Source organism: Motacilla alba, chromosome 3, assembly GCF_015832195.1.
Source record: "Motacilla alba alba isolate MOTALB_02 chromosome 3, Motacilla_alba_V1.0_pri, whole genome shotgun sequence".
In the NCBI taxonomy this organism is placed as follows: Eukaryota; Metazoa; Chordata; class Aves; order Passeriformes; family Motacillidae; genus Motacilla; species Motacilla alba.
This window is the reverse complement of record NC_052018.1, coordinates 81,641,503-81,652,832: the sequence shown is the minus strand read 5'-3', so window position 1 is coordinate 81,652,832 and position 11,330 is coordinate 81,641,503. Positions and strand designations below refer to the sequence as shown.

The following is an 11,330-nucleotide window of genomic DNA, read 5'->3' as shown; positions in this document are numbered from 1 at the left end:
GTTCAGACACTAAAAATGCAAAATCAAAAAATACTCTAGATCTATGTATGAACAGAAAACTGCAGCTAACCTGGGAGTCGTAAAACATCAGAAAGTAGGATTGCTTTATGAAAGGTTAAGCACCCATCACTAAGCCTATGATCCTCCTTTCTCAGCCTCCAATAAAAAGAAACAAACAAAACCCTCAAATATCCCCATTTAGAAAGAAAATTCTTTAAGAATTCAGGAAAAAGATTTTAACTGCTCTGTCTTGGTAAGCAACTGTAAAGCCCTGGCTCGGCTGATCAGATCATGATTCTTGTGTGTAACACAATGTGACAAAAACACAAACCATGGTGAAATTCACTCACATTCACTCACATTCACTCCAATAAAGAAATTTTGCAATGTCCAGTACTGTGGTTACATCCACATTAACACCTTCTTTAGGAGCTCTGTTGAAGCACAGGACTTGATAGGATATTTAATTTTCAAGTAATTGATTTTTTTCAGATCATTGTCTTCAAAGTATTTCAAAATATGTCCATCTTACTAAAGCTACACAGCCCATGAAGACAGCAGCACTGTCCACATGCTTAAAGAAGGGTCCATGTTCCAATTACTTTGCTCAACTGGGACCTTGACTGCCAACCAGTAACCACTTGAAGCCGAGGTCTTCTTTCATTTAAAAGCAAACAAGCAAACCCCAAATCAATAAACAAATGGAAAAAAAAAAAACCTCCAAACAAAATCAACACAAAAACGCCTACACCAAAAATGCCCCCAAAACCCAGCTCAGAGTGACCTAATCTTCTAAGCTTTGTAATTATTGCTTCTTCAAAATAAAGCTGTCATTGAGAGTTACTCTTACACACTTCCATATGAAGACTTTTATTAGTAACACTGAGAACAGCTTTTCTATTCAAACAGAAAAAACCTTCCACACTGCTTTATTAGAAACATTATTGTTACATCATGCTTATGCATCATTTCTGACTTACATTTTTCAGGCGGTGTTATTGTAATAGTCTGAGCTGTAAATTCTTCATCAAAATACCTGGTGTCTGTCTCAGATGTCACTTGAGGTTTAAAAGGAGGTACGAGCTGAAAGAAACCACAAAAAAATACAAAATTACTAAATCTCAAAGCAGCCAAATTACTATCAGGAAAACAACTAATTTCTTTTTCTCTACACCCCAAATCAAACAAGTAGGTCTGTGGAGAGTCAGCTGAGTCTCTAACTTCCAGTAAGAGATAAAAACCATTTGAGTCAATCCCAAAAATATCAGTTCAGAATCCAATCAATAGCACAACAATGCTAAATTCCAAGTATCACTCTCCCATGACTTGCAGATAAATTGAGCTGCATAAAGATAATTACCTAGAAACTCTTCAGGCCAATTTAATTACCCACATAGCTGTCAGGCAAAGGCATCTCAAGATACTTCACCACAACTGGGTGGTATAAACAGCTAAGAAGAAAAAGACTACAAAGAGAGCATAATAAGCATGGTTTGGGAGTTTTATTTTCAGTGGGAAGGCCTTCATCTGAGCTTTTCATTGAAAGATAGTACATGATATGAAAATAAATTTGAAAAAGGCCAGTTCAGGCTTAAGGGAGATGCTGTATCTAAACCTGCCTACTGCTTTCACAGCACAGTGTGGGATTTCCCAACAGCAAATCACTGGCAGCCACTCAGCCTGCAGGCAGGACTCCCTTGCCCCTCTTTTGACCCAGCCTCACTATCCACCTTCTCTAGCAAAAGAAGTGCCAATCAGTTTTTACTGGAAGGCACACTGAAGATGGAATATCACACTGCATGCTGCCAGTCCAAAAACAATACAGCAGTTTTGTATGTATGACACTGCAAATTGTGAGAGAGTGTGTGTGTGTGATGTGACAATGTTCTTGTTCGTACCTAAGAGCCCTTTGGTGCTATCTCCTCATATGCAATGTAAAACATGCCCTGAGAATAAGTGTAATTGATTTTCCTTTCAATACAACAGGTTATATCCTGGCTCACTGATACTATCACCTTGCATGGGGTTTTCACCAGTTTCACGTTCTCTCCTCGGCTGCAGAACACTACCACCAAACAATTCACTTGGTCATTTGCCCTACAGCAAAGCAGGAGGAACTGCTGCTAACCCCCTCCCTCCTTTTCCCAAGTTCCATGCGCTAGATGCACGGATGATCTGTACCTACTGAGACCGATTTCATCTGCTCCAGACCTTCAGAAACAGTGCAAGCACTTATTAAGCAAAGCCAAATCTATCACTTCCTATACATAACAGAGTACAATAAATCTAATTGATACTTTTACAAAACTAAGCTCAGCTTTCCCTTACTTTGTCCTGTATGGAAAACATACAACAGCAGAGAGGTATTTCGAAGTAAAAGTTCAGGACATTGTAGAATAAATCCTTAAGGAGCTAACATATATAAACACAAGAAGAATTTTCCAGGTATAAATCAAGTTACGTCCAATGTTTATAAACAAAGTATTCTATTTTATTGCACAGATTCCTTTACTTTTTGAAAAGTATCTTTATATGCAGCCAGACTATCCCAAACAATTCTGCACTATTAAAGCAGATTTCCAAAGTTGTACATCTCTCCAGCAATGCAGCCACACAATTCCTAAAAAGAGACCCTGCTCCAGTGCAACATCCCACATTGCCATTTTGTTCTAATTTTTCTATCTGAGAAAAGAACATTCAGAAAAACAAAAAACAAAAACAAAAAAACCCAAAAAAAAAAAAAAAAAAAAAAACCAAAAAAAAACCAAAAAAAAAAAAACCCAAAAAAAAAAACCAAAAAAACTGAAAACACCAACCTAAAAAGACAGGAAAAAAAATTTTTAAAAAATCCCAACCTAACAAAAAAAAACACAGGGAAAAAAACCCACAAAAAACAACAAACAAGCAAACAAACAAACAAACAAACAAGCCTACACAAGATTATAGGAAACCAAGTATTGTATTCTAGTCAAGGCCAAGTGTCCATCACATCCTTTTAAAAAGACACTTTCACAGATCTCAGCAATAAATTCAGTATGAAAAAAATATAAGATGACTGGTTTATAACAATTTTACAACTTCCCTGATTGGAATGCTTTTTACTGGTCAGAAACAGAAAATGCATTTCATAGAAAAATTTAAATTTTCATTTTAAAATAATGAAAATACAAGCCAAGGAAAAGTTTTATTTTTCCTCAAGTCAAGGACAAGAAGCAATGTCCTTTCAATGGTGCAGCACACATTTGCAGCAGAACAAAGTACTCCTGCTGTGAAGTACACCTGAGACCTTTTATGCTACAACAGCTTTGCAAAGAGGAGTGAACCCTCACTTCACAGTCTATAACAACTGTGAGTCAGGCTGAAGTAGTTAATGAAACACAGAAAGTATGACAAGGTAAGTTCATCATAAGTAGTCATACAGTGTATGGATGTGCTTCTGGAGAGGAAAAGGAAAATGCATTAGACAACAATAACTGACAGGCTAACTACTGGTTTATCCAGGGATTTGGTTTTTGGGGTTTTTTTAATCCACTGAGATGAACAAGCCTCACTATGACTTTAAATCATTCCCTTGTTCTCTCCATCTACCTGAAATAGTAATGGTTATGGAAAACTTTGAAAACATTATTTTAGGAAGAGAAGCACAACGCTAAGTGACTCTTAAGGAACAAATAATTACAATAATTTTAATCAGGTATGAAAAGCACTGTTACAACAAAACTCATTCAGTTGGTGCTCCGATTCAATGCTCAGCAGCTAAGCTTACTGGAAAACTCTGCATCAATAACATCCAATAAGTCAGCTGATGAAAATTGCACTGATAACAGAAGTTCAGCTGTCTGGAGAAGTGAAACAAGTATGAGACATGGAACTCCAGGCTGTAACTAAAAGGGAGGGACCCGATGCAAATTTATGTCAATGGTGTTTTAGGATTCATCTATCTTACAGCAGTATCTTTCATATCCTGGACATTAAAGGCATTTGGAAACTTCACTGACTGCAAAAACAAACTCTCCAGCCATGAGGCTCTCCACAACAGCATACACTGGTTTTTATCCAGGCTGTGCCCTTATGTACACCAACCATCCCATCCCCTAAAACCTTTGGAAAAAGGGGAAGCAGCAGCTGAGGTTAAGAAGCACAGATAGAGCTGAACAGAAGTAGCAGAAAGGTTTCTTCAATCTTTCCACACACTTTGCCTCCTTCCCTCACAGCATTACCTCCACCTCCCACACAGCTGGGCGGACAGAGAAGTGGGGATTGCTCCTTTCCATCAGTTCTACCTCACCTACACCAAACCAACTGGGGCTTGTGGACAAAATCTTGTGGACATCCCACATCCAGACTCCTGAGCGGACACCAAAGGCACACCTCCCCTTCCCCAAGTAAATTCTTGGCAATCATCTTTCTGGAGGGGTGTCTCCTTTGTCCATTAGTTGTCAAACTTCATTGAAAAACAGAAAGCAAAATGTCCACAAATTTCAGCTGAAACCATTACAAAGACAAATAAGGTGCAAATGCTGCAGAGATAAACATTAGAGTGACACTCCAGAAGCTTCCACATACATCCCAAAGAAGACTGAAGCTGAGGTTTAATGATAAAGATTAAAACACCCAACATCAACAACCATTCTGATGACTGTACCATGAAGATGTCACTCTACAGCCAGCAACATTTCACATTTGGTGCACAAGGAAATAGTATCCATATGCTATTGCCACAGCTATTGCTCATTTCTGGCATGAGAAATCAGAAGTCCAAGAGGGATGTGGGCACTGGAAGGCACATCCAGTAACCTGTGTACAAAATGAGTAAGATAAGCTTTTGTTAAGCACAGGCCTTGTCAGTCTGCAAGAGAATTGCACTGCTTGGTCGTAGCTGCCAAACTTTAGTATGGGATAATTTTCTTTAGTGGCCTCAGTTCAGAAAAATTCTCCAACCAGACAGGGAACTGCACCTCCTGACAATCTACTCTATGGAGCAGAAATACAGATTTTCTGGGTTTATGCATTACACACACACATATGCATAGATATGCATGTGTCTGTACAAATAAAGAAATAAAAGTCTAAACTCAGTGTGAGTTAAGTGACTTTAAGAGTTTGTGTTCAAGACAAAAATCCAATTTCATATCCATCTGTCAAGCTGAATCTGCCCTGGCCATTTCAAAGGCTTGATGTTAGAAATGACAGCAGAAGCAATATCAAATTCTTAGTGTCTTCATTATCTCCAGTGAATGGCATTTCCATTTGGCATCCATCAAGAGCAGTGTGTGAGAAACACCACGGTTTTTCCACAGTTCAAGTCCTGGAAAATTTGACACCCATCTCCTAGAGGAAGGAAAGGGGCAGGCACAGTATTTGACTGCTTTAGGTACTGAAATGTACAGGCTTGATTCTACACCTTGAGCTTTCTCACACTTAGTGAACAACTAGATAAATACTTCAGTATGAGAGAAAATATGTAACACTACTTGCTCAAAGATAATTTACCAGGAATCACTTGTCTTAGTGTTGTATATGAAGTGGCTGAAGCTCCCTCAAAGTAACCGTGATACACTCAATCTGCCAAATGAAAAGTATGATGCTTAAGAACATCAATCTGATCTTTCTTCTCCTTTTAATTTAAAGGGAATTTTCAGAGAATTGCAGACTATGCTGAATTGGAAGGGACCCACAAAGATCATCATGTACAAGTCCCAGCCCTGCACCATTACCAAGAGTCACACCATGTGCCTGAGAGTGCTGTCCAAACATTTCTTGAGCTCTATCAGGCTGGTGCTGTGGTCACATCCATGGGGAGCCTGTTCCAGTGCCCAACCACCCTCTGGGTGCAGAACCTTTCCCTAATATCTTCCCTAAACCTCCCCTGACACCACTTCAGGCCATTCCACTACTGTAAGAATCCCATCAACCAACAGACTGCAGCTGAGTTGTGCTGAATAGATAGGAGGAATATCTGTCCATGTCCCTCAAACTAGAGTTTCTGCCTGGGGGAAAGAAGGTAATTTGAGCTGAGCTTCATGACAGTCAGTAGCATTCCTGTAGGGACTGGTTCCTCCCCATACATGGCCCCAAAGGCAGCTTGCTGCAGAGCCAGCAGCCACAGCACAGCTGGGAATTGGGAATACCCCACGGACCCTGCATGTGGTGGTCCTAGGCAGGGGAGGAGAAGAAGCTGGAATTTCAGTGGTGGAAGGACATAAGTCCACAGGAAAACTGGCTTCAGCAGGGAGGTTTACCCATGGATAAACTGTTTTACAAGTGATGCAATGCTGTTACCATGGACAGAGGGAAACCACAAACCCCCTGCAACATAAGTTTCAAAATCAGACACACTTATGTGTACTTTCCTCCCTGTAATTTCAGGCAGCTGGGAGAAGGGCGACAATCAACATCTAGGTCTGCCTATATTGTTTAAGGTAGCAGTGGAAACACAATGAAAGTATCAGAATGGTTAGATGCTGTCTGATCTTTTTACAACTTCACATGGCAACAACACAAAATCAACCAAAGAGGGTAACTTCTGCAGGTTTTGTGGCAGCGCAGATTATTGCCTGAAATAATTATAAAATAATGGATTAAAACTGGATTAAATAATAATCCAGTTTCAAATTCAAATAGCAACAACCTAAAACCAAATGGTGGTACTTTCCTATTCACCTCCCACCCTTTCCCTTGACAATCTGATGCACAGAAGTACTTAAATGTGCATTTTAGATCATAGGTGTACTGCAGATTTTGCCAGGCCTGAGCCCAGGACTTGGATCATAGGATTTAATCATTTGCTGGGTTCGTGTCTTGAGTAAACCAAGGCAGCCACAGCTGAAGGGTGAGGAACAGCTTCTTGCAGCTGTCAGACTTCCTGCTGAAAGTCACTGCCTTCACAGCGGAGCGGGACAGGTGCCTCCAAAAGCACCTCCTGCATCAAAGCCAGGCCTCCTGCTTCAACCACTACTGCCACTTGTCCCTGCTCCCTCCCCAGCACCAACAGATTCATTTGCTGGCACTTCCTAATTTTCTTCAGAGACAACTGGAGGTATTACCACAAATCAGAACATGTATCTCAACCCAAATTTTCCAGCTACTCTCATCCTTCATCTCTATTATATGCGAGGAAAACCAGGCTTCTCTAGAAGGTCTGGACCTCCTTCACCATGAGGCTACCAAGTGCTTCAAGCTGCAAGCCCGAAGACATACCCAAATTTTGACCTTTGAAGTAATGCCCATGTGCTTTTTTTGTTCAGTGAAAGACTCTAAACAGAACATGTGACAACTTTAGTGTATGTCTGCTACCCAAATAAAAAATATGCTAAAGCAATTCCTACATGAGAAACACAGAAATTTCAAACAGCTTCTTGATTCTACCTAAAAATAAAACAAGTATTTTATTTAGTACATGGGCTTTTGAAGTCTTCAGAGTTTGCCAAACTATTCAATTTCTCATAGTCAGGCAGAGAGATAAAAACTCATCAGGGCTGAGATGATCACAGGAAGAACCTGGCACAGGCTGCTCTCTTTCATATGCCCTCATGGTTTTTCTGCCAAAAATAAATACATCAGATCACAAATGCTAACTACTATACATTTTTCATTTAAAGGCAATGACCTTCTCTGCTCCAGTGTGCCATACAATATTTTTTTATCATTATGTAGTACCGAATTAGGTTATCTAGTTAGCAGTATCAGAAACCTAGTAATTCCATTTGACCATTTGGATCTGTTTGACCTGACAGAGCTGTGGTCTGTCACATGAAATACATGAAATAGTTTGGAGATATGTAATTCTGTTTCTAATCACACCAGGGAAGTGATAACCTAGTAAAAAGATAAAATTAGAGGCACAGGAGCACAGTGTGCACATGTACAAAACTATCACCCAGCAACTACTCAGAATACACATGATTTTTTGGTTTCCATTACTCTGAGAGTGAACTTCAGTTCTTTCATATCTAACAGAAACACACTGCTGAAATGCAGCCAGAAAATTGCAGTGCCATGGTGCTTAAAATTCAGGGAAAATTACTGAGAAATATTTTTACTGTGCAAATAATTATATCCACTATCAATTTCATCAAGCGACCCTACTGCTGAAGACTCTACATCCAACAACAAACAGCAACAGAAGCAAGCATAGAATAAACCTATTTAAAAAATCAAATTTATTTGATTCTCTGAGTTATTTTAGAATACCAAAATATCTCAAAAATATTCTAATTCTCAAGCATTCTAATGAACATATTTGATGAAAGTTCATTAACCTTATTATTATGTTTGAGGATTATATTTCAGAGCACAGCTCTGAAGTCTGCAGAGTGTAAGGCTCTGTGCGCAGAAGGAACAACTGGATATTTTAACCAGGCAAACAGCTTTGTAAGGAACAAATAGGAACATAACTATTTTTTGTTCCTATAAAAAAAACTATTTAATTAAACAGAAAAGCACTCTGTCAGAAGTCATTTTCATGACTTGTTTTTCCATAAAGGACACACTGTGTGCTAATACTGCACAAAAGCAATTCCTATGATCCTTGGAGTGAACTGTTCAACTGAGGAAATTCAGTTGATATTTCACTGGCAAATTTAGTTTCTCAAAGGAACAGTGCCCATAGTAAAGTTGAAAAACTAAAAAACTAGAGTTTCTCTAGTTACAATACTCCAATAAGCCATATCCACTTCCACGAGCATAAAAGCAAAGTGCTGGCATTTTAATATCTTTTTATATAATTATATATATTTTTTAATCTGCAAAATGCCTCCTTTTATTTTAATAGCTCAGAAAAAGATCTGGACTGAAACACGTTGCCATGTTCATTTGGAAAGAATCAAAGCACAAGCAATTAACAGTATCTATATATTCTTAACTACATAAGATGCTGAACACAGTGTAGAAATGAAAGTTCTATTTCTAATGTAAGATAATTAAGAAATGTTTTTCATGGGAGCAAGAATAATGTAACAGGGGTTTTTTTTCCTCACCCACTCCTAGCACATTGCAATCTTATTAATTTTAATGTCTTGTTGGGTTTTTTTACTCCAGAAAGGTCTTCAACTTGTATTTTTAGATTTTATCCTCACAGTGCTTCTCTACAATGTCCTTACATAACCAACCAGTGGTTGAGCTCATAAAGTAACCTGATTAATCTACTTGCTCTGATTATTTATTGTAGAGTTTCTTGAAACCTTGTGATACTGCCAGAGAAAAATCACACTTGTATCAAGTAATTTCAGAGTACCATATTTTGTATCATCATATACAGGCTTTCATTTCAATTCCGGTATTTGTCAGAGAAGTTACCACACCAACAACCACACATTTTTAAAATTCCAGTTCAACAACAACTGAAAAAACAGTTTGTATCATTGAGATTGTAGCATAAACATATTCTGCTCAGTCGTATGTCTTCCATTTTCCTTTTATTTGAACAAAGCAAAAAAAAAAAAAAAGAGGAAAAACTATCTTTTAAAATTACGCAGCTCAACTGGCAGATTAACAATGTAAAACAGTTGGGGAAAAAAGAAGAGTCTTTATCAAAATAGAAAGGGTTTATAGCAACAAGTAAATTCTTACAGAAGTACTGAGATAAAATCAGTTTCTGTATATAAAACAACTGAAGTTGAATTGAGATTCACTCCCAAGTAAGATAAATTCATTTTCTAAAATCATTCTCAAAGTGTTGATCAATACAGGAACAGGACTGGGTTTGGAGAAAACTTTTCCATTTGAATCCCCAGCGCTTGCTTTCTCCACAAGCTGTTTTGGCTTAGTGTTTTAACACTATTTTAATTTTCTCAGATATCTCTTTAAGTTTGAAAAAGGTTTCTACTTATACATAAACAATCAAAAAGTAGGCTTTTGCTCCAAGTTCCTTACAATCACCTTATTTGCCTTTTTCATAAAACAACTTTTCAGTAGAAGGCAGAAATAAAATGACAGTTCAAGATAAACTATATTACATTTTTCACATTATCTTGAGTCATACATGTACTTTTCTCTTGAAAGCCCAGCAAGAAAAAAGAAAAGGAAGAAAATTTGGACATTTACATAATAAAAGGTTTAGGTTGGTTTGCAAAATTTACTTCTGGTGAACTGACAAATTATTACTGAAAACACAAAGATTAGGTAAGTACACCTTGTTCAGAATAATTATTCATTTGTATTAACACAAAAAAGTTGCAAAGAAAAAAATACTAACTGCAGAGAACAGCAGTCAATGACTATCATTGCAACCACCTTGCAGAAGCCAGATTATTCAATGCCATATGACGACATACCTTTTTATCATATACATCTTGCCAGTTTACTCCAGCAAAGAAACTATGACGCATGATTTCCTTTGCATCATCTGGGCCTCCACCAAGTCTAAAGAGAGGGGAGGGGGGAAAAAACACATATTAGACTTTTATAGGGAGATCAAGTTATTGTTATGATTGGAAAAGTGACCATTTCTTTTTGATTATCTGGGAACAATTTTCACACAATTAGTATGAAAATTTCACCTGTTTAATATGAATTTTGGCGATCTCAAGAGAATTCGTGATCATGAAAATACCCATACCATGGTCTATTCTTTTTGACTATTCCAACTAGTGTTTGTTACTGTCCATGAGGAGCTTATTCAGTAATTCATAAATTTTAAAAACATACTTAAGTTTTGTTTGCTTGAAAGCCCGGCTAATGTCCTGGCACTATTAAAACCCAAACCAACCCAATAATGCTGATATAAAATTTTGCCAAAGACATGCCGGGCACTGAATCAGTAATGACTTGTGCATCATTTTTATACAGTGTTCACTGCTGTTGCATCTGGGTGCTGTAACAATTAACCAATTATCATAAAATAGTCTCAATCTGAGTCAATTAGTATAAATTAATAAATTGTAGGCCTGCTGAGAAGGTTATTTAAAGGCCATTGTAACTAACCACACTACTCACTGTGGCCCATAGCTTGCCAAAGCCAGACTCTGTCTGGTAAATCATCTTAGGAAGTGAATTTCACCTACTTTGGGTGAATTTGTCCAAGGTGGTTTGAGCTCACAGAAGTGGTCACTGCTGCCAAGAGAGGAGTGTCCTGCCCATGCCTCTCTTCTCTCACTTCCATCTACAGCATCATTCCCACTTTCTGACTGTGAGCAGAATCAGCTCCTAACCTGGAGAAAAACTAACCCTGACATGAGAATGGAAGAGAGAACTGGCCATTTTTTGTTGCATTAGCAAGTCCACTTTGACTTGACAAGCTGAGTGAGCTCCCTTGAGCTGTTGTTGTTGGTTGAGAAATAACCCCACATCCAGGGAGAGGAGCCTCTCAACAGCACATTGACTTTCAGGAC

General features: G+C 38.1%; 1 protein-coding gene across 5 annotated transcripts in view; it reads right to left on the bottom strand.

Annotated features, from left to right (window-relative positions):
- The window catches only part of AKT3 (AKT serine/threonine kinase 3), a 154,749-nt gene that overhangs the window by 10,599 nt on the left and 132,820 nt on the right, over positions 1-11,330 (bottom strand). For all 5 annotated transcript variants that reach the window (XM_038130328.1, XM_038130327.1, XM_038130329.1 and 2 more), the window contains 2 exons: positions 10,275-10,362; positions 981-1,083 (listed from right to left, as the gene is read on the bottom strand). In XM_038130328.1, coding sequence (XP_037986256.1) covers positions 981-1,083; positions 10,275-10,362 — 191 coding nt within the window. The remainder of the gene's footprint in view (positions 1-980; positions 1,084-10,274; positions 10,363-11,330) is intronic.